Raw genomic sequence first — 26931 nt, 5'->3', positions numbered from 1 at the left:
TTATCATGTTTCATAATTCATTTTTCTTACAGAATTAGATATTACTATATATACTTAGGTATAAAATTATGCTTAAACCTTTGGTTCCTACTAGGACGAAATGCAAGCGCAACATAAGCGAATTGACCAATGACAAACGACAGTTCGAATTATCCATAGCTTGTGATTGGTCAAATTACTTGCGTTGCGCTTACGTCCTTGCGTTGTGTCCTAGTTGGAACCAAGCATTAGTACATAACATGCTACTAGAAAAATAAATGGGGGAAGGACAGGTCATACATCTTACACGTGTGATGTCCATTTCTATTGAAATTTAATTTCATAATCCATGTTGGCTTAACATGTATAATTACTAAGCAATTCGGGAAGAGAAAGTGAATAATATTTTGGTGAATTATAGCAACCAGAATAACATTATTGTTAACAAACATGGTCATTTCTGGTCACTTCAGACTCATGTGAATCATATAAATCTTGGGAACCTAGCATTAAATAAGTATATCTGATTTACGCAAGCTTATACGTGAGAATATACAGTATATATACTTGTATCTTGCGCTGAGAAAAGTTTTTAAATTTACGTAAAAGAACTCATCACATTTACTATGCTATGTTTTGTTCTCTTTAAGCTGTTTATATTTTATATAATTATTTAGCAGTTTTTTTTTATATTAAAACACTAAAAATCATACATTATTGCAGTAAATATAAGTAGTTACTGCAGTAAAGTAATTTTGACATGATCCAAAGGGTCCTAAATTTACTAAATTTTTTAAATATTAGATTTAAAACCATTTTTTTTTTTCAAATACATTTTTTTTCATTGATTTTAAATGATATTCTCAGTGTAAGATACATATAAATCGTCATCTTTATAAAAAGAAATCATTATAAATTTAAAAGTATTGAATAAATAAAGTTTGAACCCTCAAAATCTCCTGGCTACGTACTTGAGCAGATTTTAATTAAAAAATGTAAAAAATAAATGTTGGTCGCACTTCAATTGGTTTAAATTTTAATAATGGAAATTTTCTTCTTGGTGATTGGGAGCTTTTAAAATCTAATTTGCATGAATCATGAATCATTTTGCATGTCATTTGCATGTTAATTTGCCTGGCATTGTGTTGTGTCTTGTCTTACATGTGTTCTCTTTCTCTCTTCCTTTTCAAAATATCCAGCCTCTGTTACAGATCACAACCCACTCTGAGAACGGTGGCCTATCACCAGCAGATGTCGAAGAAGGCAATTCAGAAAAGACGACAGAGTCCAAGGTAAAAGCGCAAGAGATTGAGGATCGGCGGCTGGTTAGTTTTATGAAGCAAGTAAATGCAGAATACCTACAATCCGCGCCGACTCATCGATGCATGTTGATTTTTAAAGATCATGATGTTGAAAGATTGTATCGTGATCAATTCAAACCACGGAACCTACGAGCACAACTGAACGATGACACTGTAATTGACGAACAGCAAATGGAAGCGCAAGAACGACCGTCATCGAGGCGTCTTTCAAGTGAAACAATCTCCACAACTAAATATAATACACTATTTGATGTTGGCATAGGCTTTTTAGTGTACTTATTCACATCAATAGGGTGTTTCCTCGTGTTCGACGTGCAACTGCATTGGGCAATTGTATTTGCCATTGGAACAATACTACAACTGTGTGTATTTATAACTGTTCTACAGGAAGCGTTCTTTTTAAAAGCAAGATCGCGATGTTCGTCCCGCCTTGTCGGTTTCTTTCATAGTTGGTATCCACGCCATATTCTTGGAGTAGTGTTAATTAGTTTACCATCCGTTGCCGTTTATTCTAACGTGCAATGCAACAAGGACGATCTGATGATGCAACCGTTCTACTGTTTTATAACAACGGTTGCATTACTGCACTATTGTAACTTTATTCAATTAAGTTCTTGGACAAAGACTATTATGGCTCTGTTGAGTGGCGCCACTCTTATCATTATATCTAGCATTGATCAATGTACGTTCACTGAAGGTCCTGACTTGTCTGCAAACTCTACCAGTATGCCAGATGGCAACAACAACAACACCAGTAGCATGCCAGAATTAATTCTCGTTGTCCTACTCCTCGTTCTTCTTGTATTGCTCTTGAACCGTCAGTTTGAAATCAGCTTTCGGTTAAATTTCTACGGAGGAGTACAAGCGGCCGAAGACAAGGGTAAGATTCAAGAACAGAAAAACAAGGCTGAAGAATTACTACACAATATTGTTCCAAAGTTTGTGTACGAGAGCTTCAAGGAGACAGCCTCTTCAAAATATTCTAAAAACCATGAAAATGTAGGAATCATTTTTGGCAGCATAATAAACTTTAATGAGTTTTACTCTGAGATATTCGCAGACGGTATCGAATGTATTCGTATTCTGAATGAAATGATTGGCGACTTTGATGCGCTTTTAGAAGAAGAACAATTCAGAGACGTTGAAAAGATTAAGACCATTGGCTCAACGTACATGGCAGCGTGTGGACTTCATTTTTCAAAACCTGAACACGAAAGAACTTTCAAGTACGAACATCTTCAAACCTTGCTGGACTTTTCTTTGCAAATGCAGAAATGCGTGGAAACGTTTAATAGCGAAAGCTTGAGCATGACCATGGGAGCGTTTGAGTTTATTCTGCGTATCGGTTTCCACCATGGCAGCATTAACTCTGGTGTAATTGGAACAACAAAGCTCTTTTATGATATCTGGGGCGATGCAGTAAACATTGCCAGCCGTATGGATTCGACTGGTGTGGCCAAGCATATTCAAGTTGCAGAGGAAACTGTGGAGAAACTTAATCATTTGTATGACTTTAAGTATAGGGGTGAGGTAACGGTAAAAGGCAAACAAGCGCCGATGCGGACCTTTTTTGTTATAGGCAAAAAAGCAGAGCCTCTCCCTGATCCGGTACCTGTTGTTATACCATAATATGTTTGTATCTTAATCATTTTTAAGCCAGTTTTTCTAAATTATCAATTGTAATTTTTGTGTTATCTTAAGACTATGTTAATGTTAACATTTTTAATTCTCAATTCTAGGGCATCATACTTGGATTTTAACCAGGTTATATTAGTTAATGTGTTCATTAAAGAACTTCACAATATATTAAGAAAAATAAATTGTTCAGGAGGTTAAAATATTGTAGTCATACTAAGTTGTGAAACAGGGTGATTCTCTTTACGTACATTTGTCTAGCCTGCACATACAGTATAAGTAAACATAAGTTTGTGTTTAAAATCATATATGTATATTTTGAAAAATTCAGTTAAATTTGGAAACATTTTGTTAATGAATTACAATATAATTGTAGCAATCCTTTTGTTTTACTTTCTGTCTTCCATTTGTTTTTTTCTCAACAAACCTAGAATATGGAATTACCCTATACTCTTTAATTTTGTTATTTGTTGAGCTTAATACAATATGTGTATAATAATTTATACAGATTTTTATTATGAATTAGTGACATTGGGCTTTCATTTTAATTGTCATACAATAATTGTTATTACTTATACAGTATTTTCTGATTAATGGATAGTTGAATCTATTGTCTCCAGTTTGAACCATTGCCATTATGATTATGTCAGCTACCTACTTACATTTGTATCTTACACTATATCCCTTTCACATCTTCAAAAATTAACAACCTGTAACAAGTTGTAACCAGGTTTGCGTAGTGTGAAGAAAGTTCTGTGCAAAATCGCAAAACACCAATGATATGAGATGCCTGTTCCAAGATGTTCCGAGTAGTTACTGCTCACTTGTATTTAACTGATTATCTTAATCACATATCACAACAATAGTTGTACTTTCTCCTGAGATTTTGCAAGCTTCACTTAATGCATGTATGAAAACAAAATAATTATATTGCACAACTTGTTGTTAAAAGTTGGTACAAGTTGTAACAATTTATGCAGTGTGAAACGGGTATAGGTATATTTCACCATTTTGATTTTTACTTCATGTTTACAAACAAGTTTCTTAATGTTCATTTTTATAAAAATTCTTTCAACATGCTATAAATTCATATAGATGTTTAAGAAACGCATAACGTAACCAAGAAAGGACTTCAACAACAAGCTTGGTGCACGAGGGCTCCCTACTGATCCAGGCAGCGAGCACAATCATATGCACTTTGTGTGCATTCCAGCATAGAGGATCGCTTTTCTTCCTCTATGGTTCCACTGAGAAAAATCATATTTAGTAAGTCATTTTTCTGATTGTGTGCCCCATTGTAAGTATATGATCAGTGCTGCACATGTCAACTGCACAGTCTTACTACACCCAATCAGATTCTTTAAGACAATTTACTTCCATATTCTAAATGTTACACATTCTAAATGGCCACCAGATTGATTGAAAACTCTCATATTCGTATAATTTGAAAATAATGTGGTCAACTTTTGCAGAAAAATGATCAAGTTAGTCTGTCAAATATATGCCTACGTCCTTTTACACCGCCTTGGATTTTTACTGATGTCATTATTTAAACATGCACGGTAGTTGTTAAGTACGGTATTTAGGTCATGGATGAACAATTTGGTATTAAATATTGTATAGATCAAAATGTACAGTAATTTAAGCAACTTACTTATTTACTTTTAATACTTATCACACCTGTTAATGATGGTAAACCGAACTTGTGGGCTACTGGAACATAGGTGGTTCCTTCCTTCTATCACCACCCTCATACCACTTTTAAACACCTAAACAGATTCATTACAGTCTAAATACATTACAGTCTAAATACACTACAATATACAAGTGACTGAAGCTGATATTGATAGATTTTGTTTAGTTTCGCTGGTTCATCCAGTGCACTATTTTAAAAACTTGCACATTTTTTATTTGTGGTTCAGAACAATGTCCGTTGGCAGAATCGATTTTGTTTGTTTTTTTTTTCACCCATTGCGGACCTGTAATGGGCTGTTGCAACACAAATTGGTAACAATTATTTTCAATCATATACAGTACACCAAAAGAACAAAATTGCGGAAATTATGTACTTAAAAATTGTTCACTGGACAGATGAACACAGCATAACATTTCGTTGATGTCATCAGTAGATCTGAAAATCACAGTTTCTACTGTATATCAATTAAAAACATATTGTATACATTTTAAAACACTTTTATGTTATTACTTGAATAGTAATACTGAACATGATATGAATATTCATTAGATATGAATATTCATCATGAATTTGATATACTGGTAAACATTTTGTTTATTAAGATACAGATTTACACAGTAAAATATAATTTGATATAACTAATAATTTTGAATGGTGATACATATTTAATAAAACCTTAAACTTTTAATATTCTTTGTCTTTCTTTTTATATAATTGTTCAAATTCATATATTTATGTTATTTTACTTGATTTACATTATATTTAAATATTTACTATAGTTCTTCAAATGTGTTTTTGGAAAGTGAAGAAATATAGAAATTGTTTTTTTTATATCTATAAGAATAGTCAAACAATATATACTTTTCTGTTTGTGATTTTGATTGTTATTCTTTAATCTAGAAAACAATTTTCCTTCGATTTGTAGTATGTTACATATATGTTTTTTGATGTGTGTGTAGACTATTGAAATTTTGTGGGTCAAAGTTTTTATACCAATGTAGAAGTATAGTACTGTACATACTGTATGTGACTGCATATCTACTTGTGTTTAATAACGCCATATTTTTGATGAGGAAGTTAATTTTAATATCATATTTGTTTCTTATCTTAATTGTTAATTTCATTGGTAATATAAACATATATGTTTGCATTAAAATAATATTAAAAACTTTTATACATTTTATTTATTAGAATGTTAATTTTCCAACACCACTTGGGTTTTTGGTTAGTTTTGTGAAATACAGTAGAACCCCATTTTTGGGGACACCCCTATTCAGGGGACACTGAAAGTAACAAGGGGTATTTTTTAATACTACAGCCATCCCCTAATTAGGGGACAACAACAATTACTATGTGCCTATAGTATTTAAATGATGTTTAATAAGACAAATCATTGTAAACTAGTCTAGGACACAATTTGGTATAAAATAAGTAATGCATTAATATCTTTCTTTTTTAAGATTTAAGAAGAGTTTGTAATTAATAATAATGTTAATCTGTTTAACTCGTTTGTTTTTATGGGATACTTCAAATGTATAAATGAACTATATAAAGCATTATATAATAATACACTATCATTTTCACGATTTCAATGTATGTGTAAACAATATTTGTATTGTGCTAAAAATTTGGTCATGATTGTGTGGAATTGCATTTGTTTTTAGAAATACAGCTGTGTGAATGGGACACTAATAAAATGCAGTTAATGTATGCTGTACTAAATCGAAAAAGTAACTTTGGTGTTTCTTTCTTTTAAACATTTTCTGAAAATAGTTTATCGGAAATTTGCTTGTTATTTAAGGCAAATCAACTGTAAGCTTACAACTTTTGGTTTGATGGTTTGAGAAAAAAACTTTAAACTGGAAAATGATCCCCTACAAATTTAACTGTTATAAGGGACCATGTCAAAATGACTCGACTGTAGTATACACAGCTGACTACATTTTGTTTACTTTTTAGCTGGTTCATTCATTTTTTTAGGGGGCTGGGGGAATAATACACCGTTCATACGTTATTGTAGTGAAAAAAACGTAGTTACTGCAGTAAATGCAGTATAATCATTTTGACATGATCCCAAAAGTGCAACCAAACTTCAGACAATGATCATTCATTGTGACAAATTAGCTACATCCGGCACGGCTATGTACACCAAGCACTGGTATTGCATATGATGTAAAATTAGGGTGCTGATCTAAATTGATCCTCGACCATTGTTCTGGTGGAAATCTTTTTGCATAAGGACTTAAAACTGGAGGTCCAGTGTACAAATCTGACTCGTATGCACTTTAAAGAATCCCAGTTCATTTTTCGGAAGAGTAGGGTTTTCCCTGTGTACTGGTCCATTCTGCACCTGTTGTTGTGGAGAGACGAATGAGTGCCGTTTGATGGCAGCATTCGACACCTTTACGGGAGAAGAAAGTTCTTGTATGTGTCGTTCACACCTGCTCACAATTCAGCTCAGTTAGGCTGTAAGACAAAGGTTATTCCCGCACATTTATTTTATATTTCCAAAGTATGCTTTCACAATGGAAATAAGTTGAAAAGCACTTGTAGTGTTTACATTTAAGTTCCGGCCCAAACCATAAATCTGAATGGGTCTTTGGCAATAACTTCAATTTTAAAAAAAGTATGTTTAATAATAAATTACAAAAATTGAAAAAAAAAGTTACCAAAAGGCCAACTTATTGAGGTCCTAATTATGTTATTGCCATTACTTACGATTTTGGGCGGCCCTGGGCTGGCAATAGATGTAAATGCTCTAGTGCTTTGGGCCCAAATTTAGAACACCATGCGACCAATGACTTGAGAAAATGAAGTTGGTAATTTGACCAATCACGATAATGGATCATCTGATCTAAACGGCCCAGGACTCTAATGTAAGCATAAATTTGGGTCAAAGAGCATTCTGATTCCAACCTGCTTTCTCACAAAATGGGGAAAAAAGCCATGTAAGTTTTCAAAAAAGGAAATAAAGTATAGTTGAGACTGTCTGGAAGTTTTGGTTCTTATGCTACAACTGTCCTTCTGGAGAATGCTAGGTAAGTAGAGATGAGTAGGATTAACAGGTAAATATATATATATTTTTTCAAACAACAATTTTTGGAAAATAAGCCTCAAACGAAAAACCAGGCATATATTTTCCAGCAATTTAAACAAAATAATTAATACATTTATTTTTTTATATTTATTGGACACCACAGTTTTCTTACGTCAGTAAAATGTTACACAACTTTTTTAAAATTTATTTCAATTTTATACGCATCCAACTGGCATAGTAACTCGCCAATTACAGGATGGATAAACTATTTTATTTTTGTGCATATAAACTATAAAGTCTCATTTGAGGCTTTGGAAGTGGAGCTGAAAGAGTTGTGTTACAACCCTGGCATTAGGTCATGATTCAACCCTGGCATTAGGTCACGATTCAACCCTGCATTAGGTCACGATTCAACCCTGGCATTAGGTCACGGTTGAACCCTGGCATTAGGTCACGATTGAACCCTTGGATAGGAAGGCAATAACAACCATCAGTAACTCGTCAATTACAGGATGGACAAACTATTTTATAATTATCGTGCATAAACTAGTCTCATTGAGGCTTGGGAGTGGAGCTAAAAGAGTTGTGGGTTAACCCTGGTATTAGGTCAGAGGATTGAACCCTGGACTGGGATTGGAAGGCAAGCAGCAACCACCAAGCTGCAGTATTTTAGCCCCCACACATACTCCTGTCGGTTAAATTTCTTGAATATGTTATTTAGATTTAAACAAAGTGTTTAACTACGTGTAGGACATGGAACGTCATGTTACAATGGTTCTGTTATACAAGCATTGACAGACTAACCAACGGCTGCTACAAGAAGTTCAAACACAGTCGCATCTCTCCATCATAGATCAACTTGGCAAAGTCAGTTAAATTTCAGTTTCCCGGCATAATCAATGCTTTCGACTGCTCTCTTGCAAAAAAAACCCCATATTTTTAATAGAGTATTATTTTTCTTAATATTACATTTCAAACCTTGGCACATGGTATCGTCAATGATGCTACAATCAAAGGTTTGATTTTCCATCTGCAATGTCTCCATTTTGTTAATGTAGGCCTGACTCTACTGGAGCCAACTTCAATTGAAGTGTAACCTTCTAAAAATCAACATGAATTAATAATAATATGAACTCATTGCTTTAAAATTTACAAGAGTTTTCTATCCCATAATCAAAACTTACTACAAACAAGCTTTAAACATGGTATATTTAGCTTCTCCTATTGGAAGAAAGTTCACTCTCAAGGGATTACTGGCCAATGGTGGTGAAAATAATCTACATTTATCTACATTTCAGTTTCAAAATCAAGTGGCTAACATAAACAAGATTTTTCATATCGAAATACTAATACCCAAAATTACAAATGTTACTTTATTTACAGTGTAAAAAAGTCACACGTAAAAAAAAGACTCGGTCCTGGAGAGTAGGCCTACAAATAGTAGGCCTACTATAGCACCTCTCTGTGGATTGATTTTATCCATCATAAATATTCGGAATATATGATAAATACATCATTTTTATATAGTTTATATAACACATTTTATATTCATTTCAAGAATTTTGTTTCTATTTTCCTGAAAACTATCAAGTGTCATCACACTCTAGCTCAATCCTTCTCTTGGTCCATTATTTTGATGGCTGTGACACATTTATATGGTGATTTTGTTGTACCACCTAATAAAACAACTATTTTTATAAAGTTAAATAATATAAAACTGCATTTATAATGATTACATTGCATTTAAATAATTTAAAATAGGATCATAACCCAATTTTAAGATATTTTTTTATTAAAAATCTACATGATTCTCATCATCAGCTGAGTGTCAAAGGTTAAAGGGTTTTCGCGATGGCCTGTGGGTACATTTAAAGCTTCCCATCATGCCTTCTTATTTACGACCGAACATTTACGGGCAATTCCGAAAAAGTCCGATTCAATGTGGGTTGTCAATCAGCAGAGCTCGCACAAGCCATAGACCAATAGACAGTCAGTAAATGTACCACGTGATCTAATGTTGACGAGAGGAAGTATGAATAAATTATATTTCGTTTTCGGGAATATTCGGAAGCTTCCCTTGTTAGATCTGTGACAAGCGTAGAAAAGTTTCATCAACAGCCGCCATTTTGCTACGATTTTCGGAGGAATATTCGACGAAAAAGATATTTATTTATCTATGTAAACTGCTCGGATATTACTTTGAGGAGTCTTAACTTAAAATGTATTCTTTTGGTTGTGGATAGAGGCTAACTTTTGAAATTTATGTATCGTTATGATGTAACTGAAAGCACCTGAGCGAGCCAAGTGTATTTTCGTGAAGCGCGTTTGTGTGAGGGATACGGAACGACCGTTTGTATTCAAAGATAGTAGGATGACTTAGTTAACATTGGAGACAACAAGTTCGATAGAATCTGAACTTATATACTGCCTGCATAATGTTTGCAGTGCTGTTTTATAGATAGAATTATATGTACTAATTTATTATATTATTTACCGGCTCGGCTAAACTCATGATGGCCGACCATTTGGTGGAAGGCGGCCCACCAAACAAACGGCCGAAGATGTCATCAGTGGTAACACCTAGTGAAAATAGTGGTAAGTATCGTTTTAACCTGTTATATTAACACTATTAGTAAAATTTACCATTTTATAAAGCATATTATATTTGTAAAGCTAGATATTTTGTTCATTTTTGGTAGGCCTAGAACATTAAAGATGTCGATAAAAAAGGAGATGAGTCGTTTTTCAAATTATAACATTTACGTTCTGTGTTATTCATGTTGTTGAATTGTGTAAAGCATGGGATTGATAGAATAGGCCTAGAGGATGATAAGCTACTGTAAGTGAGTGAAAAAATGGATAATATACTATTACTAAATACAATTTAGTTTCAATAGAAGTCCTACATTACTTTGTATGCAAATTGAATTTTACTACCGTGCCAAACAATCCATCCCCACACACCCATGCTTTGTTGAAATTTAAATGGGTGATCAGGTTAACATGCCTGAAGGCATTTGGGGGGACACCCTTGCTGGTTTGAATCAACTTCCCCTACTGTCGCCGGATCTGTCGCCAACCCTCGCTCAAGCTTGCCTACTAGGATATTCTCAATGAAACTTAACACTGATCACATCGTCAGTATTGGGATAGAACTTTTAGGACTAGTTTATTGGTATTCCTGATTTTCCCAGTTTTCTCACAACCAAAGTTGAGAAGGAGCCAGTTGAAAATCATACTGAATAGTCACAGACGAGTAAATGTAATTAGTGTGGCTAGGGAGACAGTACCGTGTATTTTGTGTCCGACTGCTAAATATACGGTAAAGAGAAGATCTTGAAAGCTCCCGACACTTTTACTTAGGCCCTTAAAACAAAAAAAACAAAAATACAGAAAGCAGAACAAAAACATACTGTAGCATACATAGTGTAACAATGGCGTTATGTTAAATTGTGGTGTTTTAAGGTGGTTTTGAAATCGTAGTATTTAGATTAATTTCAACTAATAATAACCAATTATTTGGTGAAATTTTTCATAACACAGGCTTAGTTATTTGTCAGGTCCGGGTAAGTTGGTTCCTACCCACCAAAGTTAGCAATAACTGCCCAGTGATCCTCATTTAACCTGAGTAAATAACCAAACCTGACATTATTTTAACTGTCTACTGTTTTTGATTGTTTGCTCTTTTTTTATCGCCAGAATTTTTTGGTCTTCTGGATGACCTACAAGACGACTTAATACAAACAAGTGGAGTTGGAGATAGCACTGCAAATAATCCTAGTGGAGTTGTTGAAAATGAATCAAATGGAACACTTCAAACATCAGTACCTGACACTGCGTCAGAAACACTAAAGAAAAACAAGCAACTTTCCCAACTGCTTGCATCTCCAGCAAGGACTGGCGGAGGCGTGTCCTCTAATGCCTCTAACTCCAATGTGAATGCAAAATCTGGTACTAGTCCAGCTCCAACCCAAATGCACCAGACTCACTCTGTCAGTGCTAGCCCAAATATGAACAGTGCAAATAGTCCTATGCCTAACAATATGAATTCACCACGACCACCCAGTGTCGGTTTGCCCAACACTGGCCAGCAGAAAAATAAACTGGCTATGGCGGTGAATGCGAGCATGCCAACCACGATGGTATCGGCAACGACAACTAATGCTGCCGTTGCGAGCCCAGGCAGCCTAATGAATAATAAGATGAAACCGATAATGATGAATGGCCCCGGCCCGTATAGTAACATGGGTAACACTATGAACATGAATAGAAATACAAATGTCAGTACTGGAGGTATGTTGCCAAACAACTCTAATATTTTAGCCAGTTCAATGTCATCTGTTCCTCAGCAGCAACAGCATGCTATGGGAAACATGCAAAATGTGGCGGTCAATCCAGCAGCTATGGGAAAGGTATGTACAATTTAATTCAATTCTTATTCGTGCTATACGCAGTTATTATTGAATGTTAAAATTTCTCAAGAACCATGGCCACTGATAGGATGAGCATTTGGCCAAACTGCAAGCAATAGGGAAAATAAGGTTTTCAGAATATACTGTAGTTTAAATAGGACAGAATTGGGATATTTGAAACATTAAAGAAGACTCTGCTATGTGTGTTATCATATAAAGCATGGTTTACAATAAAGAAAGATCATTACTATTCATTAACAGTTTTTTTTATGATAGTTGTATTTTTAGATCATGAAAATGTACAATACAATTATGTCAAAATTGTCATGTTCTAAACTAATGTTTAATGTTCTAAACTAATGCACTTGTCAATTGTATGACCCACTATACGACCCCCGGGAGAGGTGCGTCATTTGTCCGATGTGCGTCATACCTTATGAATACCATGACGCACCCATGCGTCAATAATGTGACTTACCTTTAGGTGACCATGATGCACCCATTTTGACGCACTGTGACCATGTTTTTTATGATATTTTGGGTGGTAAAGTGACGGACATTGACACACCATTGGTCATTGATTTGACGTACCATCTAGGTTTTTTGACGTGCCCCTGCGTCAGTAATTATTTGTAAATGACGCACCAATGACGCACCTCTCCCGGGGGTCGTATAGTGGGTCATACAATTGACAAGTGCATAAGAGTAACTATATTTAAATTACAAAATTGTTATCACACTATTGTTTTATACTACTACAGTAGTAGTAGTGTACTTGTACTAATAGAAGGTTGTCAATTTGAAATGATGCCAATCAATATAATAATATACTTTATAATGATAATTGAGGAAACTTTTTATAACTACTGTAACAGCAAAAGTAAAAAATTGAGCTTCATCCATAAGCACTGACTGACTTTAGCATTCTTGAGGGATCTAAATATTAAGAATGTTTTTACTGTATTTGTAATGTAAATGTAATTCTTCTTTTGCATTTTGTATTGTTTTTTAAATAACAAAATGAATACAAAATTATTATAAATGAATGTTAAAATTGAATAATTTAAAACCCTGATAACTTTCAAAATATCTGTTTACTATAGTAAAGCATTATAAATTAATATTTTACAGAAATTTAAAATGATGCTGAGTGTGCTGTAGGTATTTAAAAACAAATATTTATGTTTAAAAAACTAGACATTTGCTACTTGCCCTCGATCCACATGCTGTATGAAAACATGCCTATTGTGTGTTTATGTAAATCCATAGACAAAGGTCAACATCGACCAACCAATCAAGGAAATGGGGAAATCCCTTCAATACTGTAGTACTGTGTAGTTAACACTACCTTGTAGTCATGTTGCACCAGAGCCACATGTAAACCTTATGATCTTCTCCACTAGTATCAATCAAGTAATGAAATATAAATAGCTTGATAAAATTGTATATTATTTAACAGTAATACTTTGTATAGGCATCCGTAATAACAATATGAAGGTTAAACCATAAAATGGGAGATACACTCTGTATAGTAGAAACAGTGTCTACAGTATATATTTTAACTTTAATAATACAGTACCAGTATTCTTGTACAGTAACTGTATCTTTACATACAGTAAGTACGTACTGTAGTACTGTATAATAAGACTAGGTGTATTTGTTATTTAGACTGTATTCACCAATTAGTCAACTACTAGTACTACTACTAGTGATAAGCAATTTTTAAAGTTATTTTGTAACCTTTTTGTTAATGCCACACCCTTTTTTTTGTTAAAGTGGTACTGTATAATTTAATGCAATACAAAATGTATTTATTAAAGACCCCTTCCCTGCAATTTTGGACGTTTTTTGGAAAATAATACATATATATCACTTTAAAAACATCAAACCATGTCATTCCTTGTCTTAAATGTACGTTTTATGGTAAATTATGATAAAAAGTGAGAAACAATGCACTACCTAAGTAGCTCGCGGCGATCGACCTCTCGTGGACGGTCTTAGGCCTAGCCTAGCTAGGCTTAGTTTTGTAGGCATAGCTGGTAAACATCGGTAACGTACGAACATCGTACGCTAGCTATATACCTAGCCTGACGTTGTATAGTTGCTGCATTAATTGTCTTTCTATTTTTGCCAGACTCCGTTGATACAAATTGGGGAAAACCCGGTATTTTCGCTGAAAAGTTAGGAGTCTTCCATTTGTTTTGGCCTCACGATCGATCGAAAAGTGGGCGAATTACAGGTGAAAAACAAAAATATCAATCCGTGCGCAATGCATTTTGGGATTTATAGCGGGCCGCTATAATTATTAGAATCGACTTATTTTTCACATTTTTAACCGTTTAAAGACGAAAAAAGTTATCGCAATAGGACCATATAGTATTATTTTTACATTAAATATAGTTTGTGATCTTAAATTAGATCTAAAAAACGTAGGGAAGGGGGCTTTAAGCAAATCTACTATCGGTACTACTAACAGTTATTTATAAATTATATCAAACATAATGAATTCAATAATTATTGTAAATATACCTATCCTTAACTGTTTAAAAAGAATGTGTTAAAAAAGAGTTCAAAGTACTATCCTTATTTTGTGCATAAGGTCAGTCTCATAAATAAATTGTATTTCATATTTTAGAAAGAAACAGAAGGGATACAGTATGTAATATTCAGGTCATATTCACTTGGTGTTTTTTATAGGCACACCATTGAAGACAATTAATTGGTTATTTCCTTTTTCTTTGTGTCTGATAAACACGCAACAAGTTGTTCTTTGTTTATTATCTTCAATAATTCCATTATATCATAATTTAGTATTAATATTGATTTTCAATTTTATTTATATTTTTACCATTTTTTATAGTACCAATTTACAATTTTATACAAAAAGTAATAGTTGTATTGTAACCTACATTAATGTAAAATGGGCTGATTGACAATGACATTTTATATTTTTTACCTTTTAATAATTTAGTTGTGGTTTCAAATTTCTTCATCTGTACTGTAGAATATAAGGAATTTTGGAAAAATTTAAGTTACTAGTATATTGTCCTCCTGAAAAAAAAAAGTTTACATTCATTTTTTTTATTTAATAGGCCATTTTTTTAATGTCAGATTTATTATTTTTTCAAGGCAAAACATTTGAAAATTATTTGCCTCTGGCTAAACTGTAAAATTTAAGGGGGAAACTTATCAGCTAAAAACTCTTTCTGGAAAACTTGTAATAGGATTTGTGTTAAATACAACCATTTATGATGCGGTTTTTTTTCTGCCGAAAAAGTGAATAGCTGATTAAAATTATAAATGGACTATTTAAAGTTTGATTTATTCGTCTTTATTTTTCATGTTATGGGGAGCAATACAGCTTTAATTTATAAAGAGAAGGCTTGTTTTTTCTTAATATTTTTACATTTAAAATATTGCCAATACACTATTTCATTTTTGTATTTGTTTATTATCACAGGTTGGTATGCCAGTTAACACGGGCCAAATGGGCCAGGCTGGAAATAACCCATTTCACTTCTCAACTTCCAACGTTAATGTACCAGCAGTGAACATGCTACAGCAGTACTCATTTGCCGGTACAATAACCACCTCCACCATGATGCCGAACCAACTGTCAAATGCTATGGCTGGGAACATGGCTGGGAACATGCCAGGCAATGTTGCTGGTAATATGGCAGGAATGGCCGGGAATACAATGGTCAATCGAATTCCAGGCAATATCACTGGCAATTTCGGCAACATGGCCACAGCAAACATGGGTAATAGTATTAACAGCGGTCTCGGTGGCGTGATGCCTAACAACATGCAGGCACAGCCGAGTCTAGCGGCCAGCATGGCCGGTGGAATGGCGTCGAATCTTCAGGCATCCCAAAGGATGACCAATGATATGACTGCTAATCTTAACCCAGTTGGTAATGTTGGAATGGTAAGTTATTATATAGTTTATATTCCATGTTTAATTGAGTACTGTACCAGTCCAATATCCAGTAAAATCCATGACTAGCCTATTATCTCCAATTGACTGGTCCGTTTTGGCTAGTCAATATTTTTTTTTTAAATGTCATAGAATTGTTTACGCACTAGCAATCTTTAAAACAAGGTTGTTGGTAAATAAAATTGAATATGGATCTTGGTAAAAAAAACTTTACTAGATCATTGGTAAATATAATGTTAAGAATTAACACTTTTTTTTACTACAATATATTTTTACTGCACATTTTTCATCACTGTTTTTTATATCCTATGAAATTAAACATTCATAAAATATATTATATCATTCATGTTACTATAGCAAGCATTATTGTACTGGATGATATATGTAGATCAGATTACTTGTGAAGGAAAATGATTTAGCTGAAATTGAATAGTGTATGATTTGTAGTGTATTATACAGTGACAGGCTGATAGCAGTTAAGAAAGATTGATTGTGCTGTAACTAGCGATGACAATAAAAGTATTTTCAAAATCATAAAATTATCATTTTGCTATAAATCCTTGCTGTGTGTTTTGCAGAATATGCCTCAGACTGCACAAACTGCAATGGGCCCAAACGCAACTCAAACGCCAACAGCCGACCCTGAGAAAAGAAAACTTATACAACAGCAGCTAGTGCTCCTTTTACATGCACACAAGTGTCAGCGGAGGGAAAGCCAGGCTAACGGTGAATTAAAACAATGCTCACTTCCACACTGTCGGACCATGAAAAATGTACTCAATCACATGACGCATTGTCAAGCTGGCAAAAACTGTACAGGTAAATAGTGTAGACCATTATCCTTGAAATATAATAAACCGACTTGTTGTTCTAGTCAATAATTTAGTGCAATAATTTTAGCATACTTATTTACAACTTTAAATTTAAAATGTTTGTTTTACGCCCTATTATTAATTCTATTAAATATTGTTTTTTCATGTTTGATGTAATCCCAATATTCATGATATTTACCAATTTGTATCTGTTATTTAAAAATAGTAATTTTCTTAATCAACTGTTTTCTGCCCTTTATAGATTTAATTGATTTAAAACATTTAAATTGATTTCAATATCTCTCCATCTATACATTGTAAAGTGATACAACATCTACTAAAACAAATTTAATTCAGAAATTACGTAAATGATAAAAAAAATAATTATTAATTATGAAATAAGTTCAACGAATTGCATATATTCATTTTTTTTGTGCTACTTAATAAAAGTAATACAAATTGTAGAGTATGTCACATTTAGTTTTGAATTTGTATAATTTTGCAAAAGTAGGTCAACAAGGTCAAGGCCTTTGATTTGTTGTTATTGAAGGTTACAATAGAAATAGCTGAAGTAGAAAATGCATAGTTCTTTGCTGCACTTTCTTTAAGAACAAATTGTTATTTATCAATAGCAATGTGCATTTGCTTGAAGTGAGTATACAAACTAGTGTTGTTTAAGCTTAGGCCTACAAGAAAAATATTTTGTTTACATGTGGAAAAATCATGTATAGAATGTTGTAATAGGACATGTTTCTATTCAATTTAAATCAACAATTATAAATTTATATTATTTTTTTTTAAATGCTTTGTTGGATGGACCATTTTAATGTCATATAATTGTCATTCATTTTTTAAAAATGGGATTGAAAAAAAAGTTTCTGTTTAGATTTATTTTTTATCCATTTTTTATTTTTGTGGAAGTTAATAACGTTGTACAAAATGGCATATTCAACATTTTTTATTCAGAGTTCTTCACTGTAAGTGTAAAGAACCCACGGCATCTTTTGTTATGAGTAGGGGGGTTACCTTAGTATTCTGGTTCACATTCAGCCCAATCCCAGTATAGCTTTGTTTGTGCTGCAATAATAGGTATTATCACATCAAGAACCAAGAATGACTGATGATTTTTATAACCCTTAATTTTAAATCTTATGCTTATATAAAATCACTAAATCAAATAATTGATGTTAGTTCTTTCATTTCAAAGAACAAGAATAAAAAATTCTTCTAATTCAAATACAGTAATTATAATTATTAAAGGTTGGTAAATCAATGTTAAAAAATTGATAAATAATTTTATCCTAAAGTATAAATTCTAGAAGCTGAGTGTTAACCAAGAGAGTACAAATTAATTATTTATAAACTGCAAAATATATTAAAAATATATTATTAGAAAACGTTGACAAAATTGCTTATATACACACAAAGCAATTTTATAAAACAACATCTTTTCAGGATATCTAATTTTGAGAACAAAGAAACCATGGGTGTCGATCTCTTTAGCTTGTGTCTTGATTTTGATTGTATTGGTATCTTTGAAGTAGAAGAGTCTGAATGCTAATTAATTGCATCCTTGTTTTTGTGTTTGTAACTTGTAAGGCGGTTTGATTTTCTACTGAATTTAAATCTGTATTGGTAAGTTCATTCAAGCATGACACACATGGACATTAATGCTCTTGACTCTGCTGTATAACCTAATTATAATTGTTAATTAATTTCTCTAACTTTGTTAAGGTATAAAACTCATTTTTCTAAATGAGATAATAAGTAGGGTGTCTTCTCAATTTTATTTTTAAAATATAGTTAATTATTTTATTATATTTTTTGTTGTCCTAATTAGATTTTGTTATAGGGCCAACACCTATAGTTCTTTCTTTGTCCAGTGTGAACTACTGAGTCTGGTTTTGTTTGGTTCACACGCTAAATATATATTTTGGCCTCAACTTAATAATAATAATACCACATTTCTATAGCGCCTTTTTCATGAATAATCATGTTCAAAGGCGCTTTACATATTAATATATAACAATTACAAGACAAACAGTGCATCAAATAAGTTAACAAAATTACATTAAATAAATATATAAAAATATGAATGCAAGTGTAAAAATAAATCTATTTACAAGCAATTAAATTAGATTTTCATTATCAAAAAGTTAAAAAAATTGCCTTACATTACTCTAATATACAGACAGTTAAAACCTAGAAACATTCTCAATTTTGCTTTTATTTTGGTTTGGAAACACACAGTGTAGTGTACCTTAAGTACCCTGTTTATTGCTATACAACTATTTTCTTATTTGAATGAGAACACATCTATTAGTAATCTTGTTTTCCTCTTTTGTAGTACCTCACTGCGCATCATCTCGTCAAATAATCTCTCATTGGAAGAATTGTACTCGTAGTGACTGCCCTGTATGTTTGCCTTTAAAGAACGCCTCTGACAGATCAAGAACTCAAGGTAATTTGAATTCAGATACATTACGTGTTTCATTAAATGTTCACAGCATTGTACATTAATGTTTACAGTCTAATTCCTAGAACAGTGTAAATTATGAAACCATTAATGCTTTTTTTTCATATTTAAGTATAAAGCTCTGTCAACACTATCAAACTAGTCTGATAAAAAAGTGTGATATGACATCATCGTGTCCATATATGGGCACATCACATTTTTTTGTCATATAGTTTAATAATGTAGACAGAGCTTGATAACAGGATTTTCCGTAATTTATCGTTAGCCTACGATTTCTACTTTCCCTTCTTTTTTTTTTTATTATATTCTTATTATAGTATAGCATTATATTGTCTCTTTTACTGCCCAACTATACCTCATTTATTTCTGGTAGTCTTGGTATAAAGTTTTTCACTTTTTGTCATCAAACTTGTTTTATTATTATTATTTTGATTTTATATGTGTGGAGAATGTGTTGTACAGAAGTACAACAGTTAAACAGAATATTGCATTTATTGCAATTATTTTCTCTTTTTTTAAACTTATTTATTGTTACAATGATCCTCATATTGAAGGTGTCTTAACAAAGATAGCTGACTTGTTTTTATGTTTAACATATATTTATTTGTTTTATAGCTGCCCTGTTGTTAAAGCAGGCTGCAGGTAACCCTGCTATGGGACCTAATCCACCGCCGTCGGCATTGGCTTCTCATATGAACCCAAATCCAGCATTGTCGCAAGATATTGCAAGGACGTTGGATCGACTAGGATTGAGAAACACAGGCATGACTTCAAGTAAGTTATTAAAAAGTTATTTTAACCTATGATTTTATAGTTCAGTCAATTTTATAGCTGTGCCCAAAATTTGGAAGAATTTACCCAGTGATCTAAACACTTATTTCAACCAATGTTATGACTGAATTGTGATTAATGTCATAGAAATGTGTGCTATAAAAGTGTTCATGATAATTCACTCTATTACCAAACACCCTTGGACTTGCTCCAAAAATTTATTTGTGTTGTAACATGTTTTAATGGTAACAAATAATTTAGAATCTTTTTTAAGTTTAGAAAAGTTTGATTTTAAGGTAGGGGGAGAAGAAATGTTTGTATTGGGAGGGTTGACTCGTATTTATTTTTAGGTGTCGCACCAAGAAATTTTCATGTTATACATGACTATACTATTGCATTCATTAATTTTTAATAACTAAATTCTTTGTCTTTATACTAATTTTGTTTGATTTACAGATGATCTTTTAGGTGGTTCAACGAATCTTGCATCAATTGCAGCGGCGAAATCACAGCCGTGGCATAGCCACGTCACCCAGGATCTCCGTAATCACCTGGTTCATAAGTTGTAAGTTTTATATAGAATTTTATAAACAATATACAAAAATCAGCTAATTTACTGTACTTTATGTTCACATATGGAACAGTATCATAGGCAAATTCCATAATACAGTGTCACATATCTATCATGTGACCCCTTTATTGTGTTTAGGTTAGGCTTATGGCCCATGATACAGGTGTCACATGTGGTACATATGTGACACTATATCAAAAAACTTTTAAAAAAACTTGCATCAGATCATTCGATCAATTTACATTCTAAAGGAAATTAAATTTGTGATTTTTAGTAATGTTACACTTCTATAAACTGGTAATGTTTTATTATCAACGTTTCTACTTTGCAGAGTTCAAGCAATATTCCCCTCCCCTGATCCCGCAGCTGTTAAAGATAGGCGTATGGCAAATTTAGTAGCATATGCACGCAAGGTGGAGAAAGATATGTACGAGACAGCTAGTAGTAGGGTAAGTGTTATTGTAATACAGTTGTGAGGAATTTATGTAGTAAAGATATATTTTCCCCCTGAATAAGAATTCTAAAACATTCAAAAATTGGATCAGAAAAAGTTATTTACCTAATATCCCATATTTTTTTTTTCCTGGTTTCTGGTTAATGTAACTGTTTAGTTTGTCTTTACAAGCAAAATAATTATTTTGTTGGGTTTTTTTCAGTGTATGTATAATTTAATTGAAATCACAACATTACTATTTATATCCCAACAGGAAGAATATTATCATCTTCTCGCTGAGAAAATCTATAAAATTCAAAAAGAATTAGAAGAAAAACGAATGAAACGAATACAGGACCAGAGTGCCACTGGCTCACCTCAACCTACACCATCTCAGGTGCCTTCCATGCAAGCTACGGCGAAAATGCTTTCTTCCTCGCACACGCTTTCGAACAGAATGCCCATGCTCAGTGAGTGTCTAGAATATTATTTGCATCTATGAGAAAAAAAATACATATTTTACTATTTTCAATACTCAACTCAGTCCATGAGTTACTGTTATCACAACATGGCTTAATTTTTGTATATTATAAAAATGCTTTCACTTTTAACCACTGCATAAAGTATATAATTTGTGTTTTTCATAATTTCAGATGGTCCAACTGCTTTGCCTGGACAAGCGCCTGGAGTTCCTGGTGTGATGGCGCCAACACGTATGAACACTCCGCCATCTACTCAAGCAAATCCAAATCCGTTTGCCAACTTCCCACAGATACCTCAAATGGGACAACCAGGCCTCACAAGTCCAATGTCAATGCCCCCACCTAGACCCCAGATGCAACCCCCCATGACATCACCAAGCCAAACAGCAACTCAAAATAACATCAGTCAGCCAGTGGTGAGCTTTACTCTGTTTAACGCCTATATTGTTTTGCCCTATTAAGAGGATTCTTTCCTGTAAAATAGAAATACAGTAGAACCTTCGTTTTACGTACCCTAATTTTACGTTCCCTTGATTTTACGTACGCTTAAAATGACAGATGACGTCATCATTTTCTTACATTGAGGGCGCAATTTAACAACAACAAAGCACAAAGCCATGGCTGTGTGAGGAACTAATGTGCATTCCCCTACAGCAGCGACTGTTTTTATTGATAGAAAATACAAGAACATTGATATTTTATAACACTTTATTTAAACTAAATCGCACAGTCTGTATATACTGTACTTTTCTAGATTAGTCTAGGCCTAGTAAAGGGCCTAACTAAACAAGTGACCATCTGCATGCTGTAGGCAAACACGGCAGCCTTTTTAGCTACGATCTACGTATTTTGGGGTCAATTTAAGGTCAACCTGGATTTTACGAATCCCTTGTTTTACGTACGCCTTTCGGTCCCGTACCGTACTTAAAATGGAGGTTCTACTGTATATGTTTTTACTTGTCAAAAAGTCCCAAATTATATAGTCATAGTCATAAAGTATTTATTTGTCCATTAACAAATTTACAGAAATTTGTTTTGAAAACTGGCATATCATAATTAGAAAAATAAAACAGTAAAAATTAAAAAGACACCAGCATCAACACAGAAAGCACTACAACTAAAAAATACAACAAAGTTTTTAGATAAAAAGGGGCTAAAAGATTAAAATTACTTATTATTATTATTATATAAATCCAGTCTGTTACTGTGAGTGTTATATCATAAATGTACATTATTGTGTGTTTAGGCATCTGATTATTTGTATATTTTCTTTGTGACAGATGCCAATTCAAGGCAACAAAAGCCTCCCTAATCAACCTATACCATCTCCAACCATGTCTCAAAGTAGTGTGGGCTCATCCCACAATGCATTATCTGTATCTGCTCCTCCTCAACTTGGTAATGCTGGTGCTAGTAAAGGTGGAGGAGGAGTAGGAGACAAAGGTGGTAAAAGTTCCATGCAAAGTGATGGTAAAATGATGCCAAATGCACTTTCATCCGGAGTTAACATTGATAATATTGTAAGTTTATGGTTAATTTGTAAGTAAAGCCTGTTTTTCACTGCGAATACAATGTTTTCCCAGAGAAAAAAAACCTTTTTCACACAAGCGCTAATAACTGCGATAATAGATGCAATTTAAATTTTCATGGCATGTCTGCTTAGCTTTTCAAATTGCATGAGAGTGCTCACGAACCCATCATAACTTTCCGAATTTGATGGTTGTACAATTTGTTTTCACTTTGTAAAAAGTAGAAACTATCCAAAATACTAATTTCACTACAAAAAAAACTCTAGAATTCTGTCAGACAATGGTTTTTGTTTAAAATTAAACGTTTCCTTTGCATTTTTGAAATATTTTTACAGAAGTGAATAACCTTATTAAAACTGCAAAATGGCCTATTTAAAGTCTGATTTTATTAATCTTCATTTTCATGTTTTTGGGGGACAATAAACCTTAAAGAATAATGTCATGCTGTGTTACAAAACTTTCACACTAAACAAATTCAAATACAGTACAAAGAGTTTGAATTGATCAGATAATAATGTTGTTTTAATGTATAGGGCTCTGAGACAACAGTATCAACAGATGGCAAGTCAGAAGGGATATCACGAGGCAAGAGCAACCCACCTTCAGTAGCTGACGCAAACCTTCCTAACGACACCGGTGATAAACCGTTCCTTAGTAGTAGCATGTCACAAGATTCCAAGGCCAATATCGTTCAAATTAAAACCGAACCCGGTACCACTACGTCGGATAACTGTACCATGAGTATTGCACCGCCAATGACGGGCGTTAAAATGGAGACCGACACGCCTGCCCCCTCGAAGGCTAATAGTGGCGGAGCAACGGGTGGGAAGGGCAATGCTACTGCAGCGTCTGCGACAACCTCTGCTTCACCAGAGGTTAACTCAGTTGATACTAAGGCTGTGATGAAAGTCGAGCCTGGTACGTCTACAACACCTAAAGCTCCACGAAACAAGAAAGGTTTGTACAAATTGTCTGATATGATATAACTAATGCAAAAATATATCTATTTTATTTCTAATTGTAGGGAATTTTATATCAACTTTATATAGCCTTCAACATTTTGATTTTATGATAGCTTAATATTGATGTCAACCTTACTCAGCCTTTCTCACCTGCATGGAGATTTGTAGAAACTATAAAACCTATTGTAAATGTCAATTCTCTAACGTCTGTGCCAGTATTCGGTAAAATTGCATTGTGGGCTATTTGCACATTATTGGACGCTATAATTATTCACCTTTTAACACATCCAATTTAAAACATGGTCATTTTATGGGAAAAGGAACAATTTTCTGTAGATCAAGATAACATAATGTTATAAAAAAGTTGTGTTCACTGTTTGGTTTTTGTATAAGAAGCTATATCTGTTCTATATTGTGCATTTATAAATAAAGATGGTTTTTTCCCCTTTATTTTTTCTGCAGAGTTTAAACCTGATGAACTACGACAAGCGTTGATGCCAACGTTAGAAAAGTTATTTAGACAAGATCCCGAATCGCTTCCCTTCCGACAGCCTGTTGATCCAAAGTTTCTACAGATTCCGGTAAATTTCCAAATTTATTTTATATTAAAGTTTATTCAAATAATATTGCATTTTTTTCCTAGTAGGATAATAAATAAATATAATTTTTTCTCCAGGACTATTTTGATATAGTAAAGCGTCCGATGGATCTATCAACGATTAAGAGGAGGCTTGACACCGGACAGTACACGGACCCATGGCAATATGTAAATGATGTTTGGCTAATGTTCGAAAATGCTTGGCTTTACAACCGTAAAACCTCCAGAGTTTACAAGTACTGTGCTAAGCTGGGAGAAGTGTTTGAGCAAGAGATTACGCCAGTCATGAAGAAGCTAGGCTTTTGTTGTGGTACTAAGGTACGGTGTTGAAAGAACTTTATAGAAAATACTCACAAATGCAATAGAAAATACAGTTTTGATATTACATAAGGTTATTTTCATGGAACTGTCTTCTGTACAATAGAATATCATGGTATATATTATACAAATAATGAATGCTTATGAGTGAAATGGTACAAATTATTTCATGAGGTGAAAGATGAAATTTATATTTTCACGAGGCTAAAACCAAGTGAAAATATAAATGACCAAAAATGATGATTTGATGGTGTTAATGATTGTGGAACCATTTGAGCTTAGGAAAAGTCTATGTTTGAGTCAAATTCTCAAAGAGTACAGTTTTGAGAGAATAATAATATAAAACTAATGTGGCGTCGATTCTTGGTAAATATTTATTATTAATTTTTGTAATCTCTCCACAGCATGTTTTCCATCCTCAAGTACTCTGTTGCTTTGGAAAACAACTCTGCACTATTTCCAGAGATGCAACATATTTTACATATCAAAATAGGTAAGTTAAGGAACTATTATCATTTTAGAAGCATAGAACCACTGAATTAAGTCCACTCCCACCCATAACTAGTTATTGTAACCATAGAACCACTGAATTAAGTTCACTCCCACCCATAACTAGTTATTGTAACCATAGAACCACTGAATTAAGTTCACTCCCACCCATAACTAGTTATTGTAACCATAGAACCACTAAATTAAGTTCACTCCCATCCATAACTAGTTATTGTAACCATAGAACCACTAAATTAAGTTCACTCCCATCCATAACTAGTTATTGTAACCATAGAACCACTGAATTAAGTTCATTCCCACCCATAACTAGTTATTGTAACCATAGAACCACTAAATTAAGTTCACTCTCACCCATAACTAGTTATTGTAACCATAGAACCACTGAATTAAGTTCACTCCCACCTATAACTAGTTATTGAAACCATAGAACCACTGAATTAAGTTCACTCCCATCCATAACTAGTTATTGTAACCATAGAACCACTGAATTAAGTTCATTCCCACCCATAACTAGTTATTGTAACCATAGAACCACTGAATTAAGTTCACTCCTATCCATAACTAGTTATTGTAACCATAGAACCACTGAATTAAGTTCACTCCCACCCATAACTAGTTATTGTAACCATAGAACCACTGAATTAAGTTCACTCCCACCCACTAGTACAGTAAATATTGTTGTAGTGTATTGAAGTCATGTCATGTGAAAAATCTTGGAAAAATTCTTAATTCTTAATTAATGTTAATGGTTTTCTTTCTAAACTATGAATTATTTTTAGTTTTTATGTTTAGTTGTTTTCTGCCTTTTTAGCTAGATAGCTTCATTTCCTAATATGCTTTGTCATTAGTGTACTGATTCAGGTATAATCCGCATAGGGAAACTGGGAACCAGTGGGTAGGGAAGGAAACCAGAGGGCAGAGTACCAGGGGACAGGGAACCAGTGGGCAGAGAACCAGAGGGCACGGAACCAGAGGGCAGGGAACCACAGGGTAGGGAACCACCGGGCATAGAACCACCGAGCATAGAACCACCGGGTAGGGAACCACAGGGCAGGGAACCAAAGGGCAGAGAACCAGTGGGCAAAGAACCAGTGGGCATGGAACCAGAGGGTCATTGGTCACTTTGAAAAATAGTATTTATTCCATTAATTATTCCGTTATGTAATTTTGAGGACGAACATACCAAATTTATTAACGTCCTAACATTGTTTGGAATAAATGCCTAATTTTGCATGAAAATGATTCTCGATTGATTTTGTGAACCCTGGGAATATATCTGAATCAGTACAGTATTGCATTTACTATTTTGCTGGACTTTTGGCAACTATGTTCTTTTCATTACTATGAAATAATAGAATGAAGTTTTATAATAATGTATTACATAAATTAAAACTTGTTATTTTATAAATATTGTGGAATGCCAGGCTTTTATCATGTATGGCTATATTTTA

At 33.4% G+C, this 26931-nt stretch overlaps 2 protein-coding genes across 5 annotated transcripts in view; both read left to right on the top strand.

Annotated features, from left to right (window-relative positions):
* Positions 1 to 6356, top strand: part of LOC144842626 (adenylate cyclase type 9-like) — a 54796-nt gene extending 48440 nt beyond the window's left edge. For 2 of the 3 annotated variants that reach the window (XM_078699096.1, XM_078699097.1), the window contains one exon: positions 1179 to 6356. In XM_078699096.1, the coding sequence (XP_078555222.1) occupies positions 1179 to 2930 (1752 nt within the window). In that variant the 3' untranslated portion in view covers positions 2931 to 6356. The remainder of the gene's footprint in view (positions 1 to 1178) is intronic. The other variant, XM_078699098.1, reaches the window with a different exon arrangement.
* Positions 6357 to 9767: 3411 nt separating this feature from the next.
* The window catches only part of LOC144842613 (histone lysine acetyltransferase CREBBP-like), a 30080-nt gene continuing 12916 nt past the window's right edge, over positions 9768 to 26931 (top strand). For both annotated transcript variants that reach the window (XM_078699069.1, XM_078699068.1), the window contains exons 1-15: positions 9768 to 10264; positions 11369 to 12081; positions 15542 to 16009; positions 16597 to 16837; positions 19178 to 19291; positions 19922 to 20080; positions 20534 to 20642; positions 20980 to 21097; positions 21356 to 21551; positions 21735 to 21979; positions 22844 to 23083; positions 23626 to 24049; positions 24517 to 24635; positions 24731 to 24970; positions 25375 to 25463. In XM_078699069.1, the coding sequence (XP_078555195.1) occupies positions 10180 to 10264; positions 11369 to 12081; positions 15542 to 16009; positions 16597 to 16837; positions 19178 to 19291; positions 19922 to 20080; positions 20534 to 20642; positions 20980 to 21097; positions 21356 to 21551; positions 21735 to 21979; positions 22844 to 23083; positions 23626 to 24049; positions 24517 to 24635; positions 24731 to 24970; positions 25375 to 25463 (3560 nt within the window). In that variant the 5' untranslated portion in view covers positions 9768 to 10179. The remainder of the gene's footprint in view (positions 10265 to 11368; positions 12082 to 15541; positions 16010 to 16596; positions 16838 to 19177; positions 19292 to 19921; positions 20081 to 20533; positions 20643 to 20979; positions 21098 to 21355; positions 21552 to 21734; positions 21980 to 22843; positions 23084 to 23625; positions 24050 to 24516; positions 24636 to 24730; positions 24971 to 25374; positions 25464 to 26931) is intronic.

Source organism: Antedon bifida, chromosome 5 (assembly GCF_963402885.1).
Source record: "Antedon bifida chromosome 5, ecAntBifi1.1, whole genome shotgun sequence".
NCBI classification, from domain to species: domain Eukaryota; kingdom Metazoa; phylum Echinodermata; class Crinoidea; order Comatulida; family Antedonidae; genus Antedon; species Antedon bifida.
The sequence above is the reverse complement of the archived record's forward strand: the minus strand, read 5'-3'. Positions and strand labels throughout refer to the sequence as shown.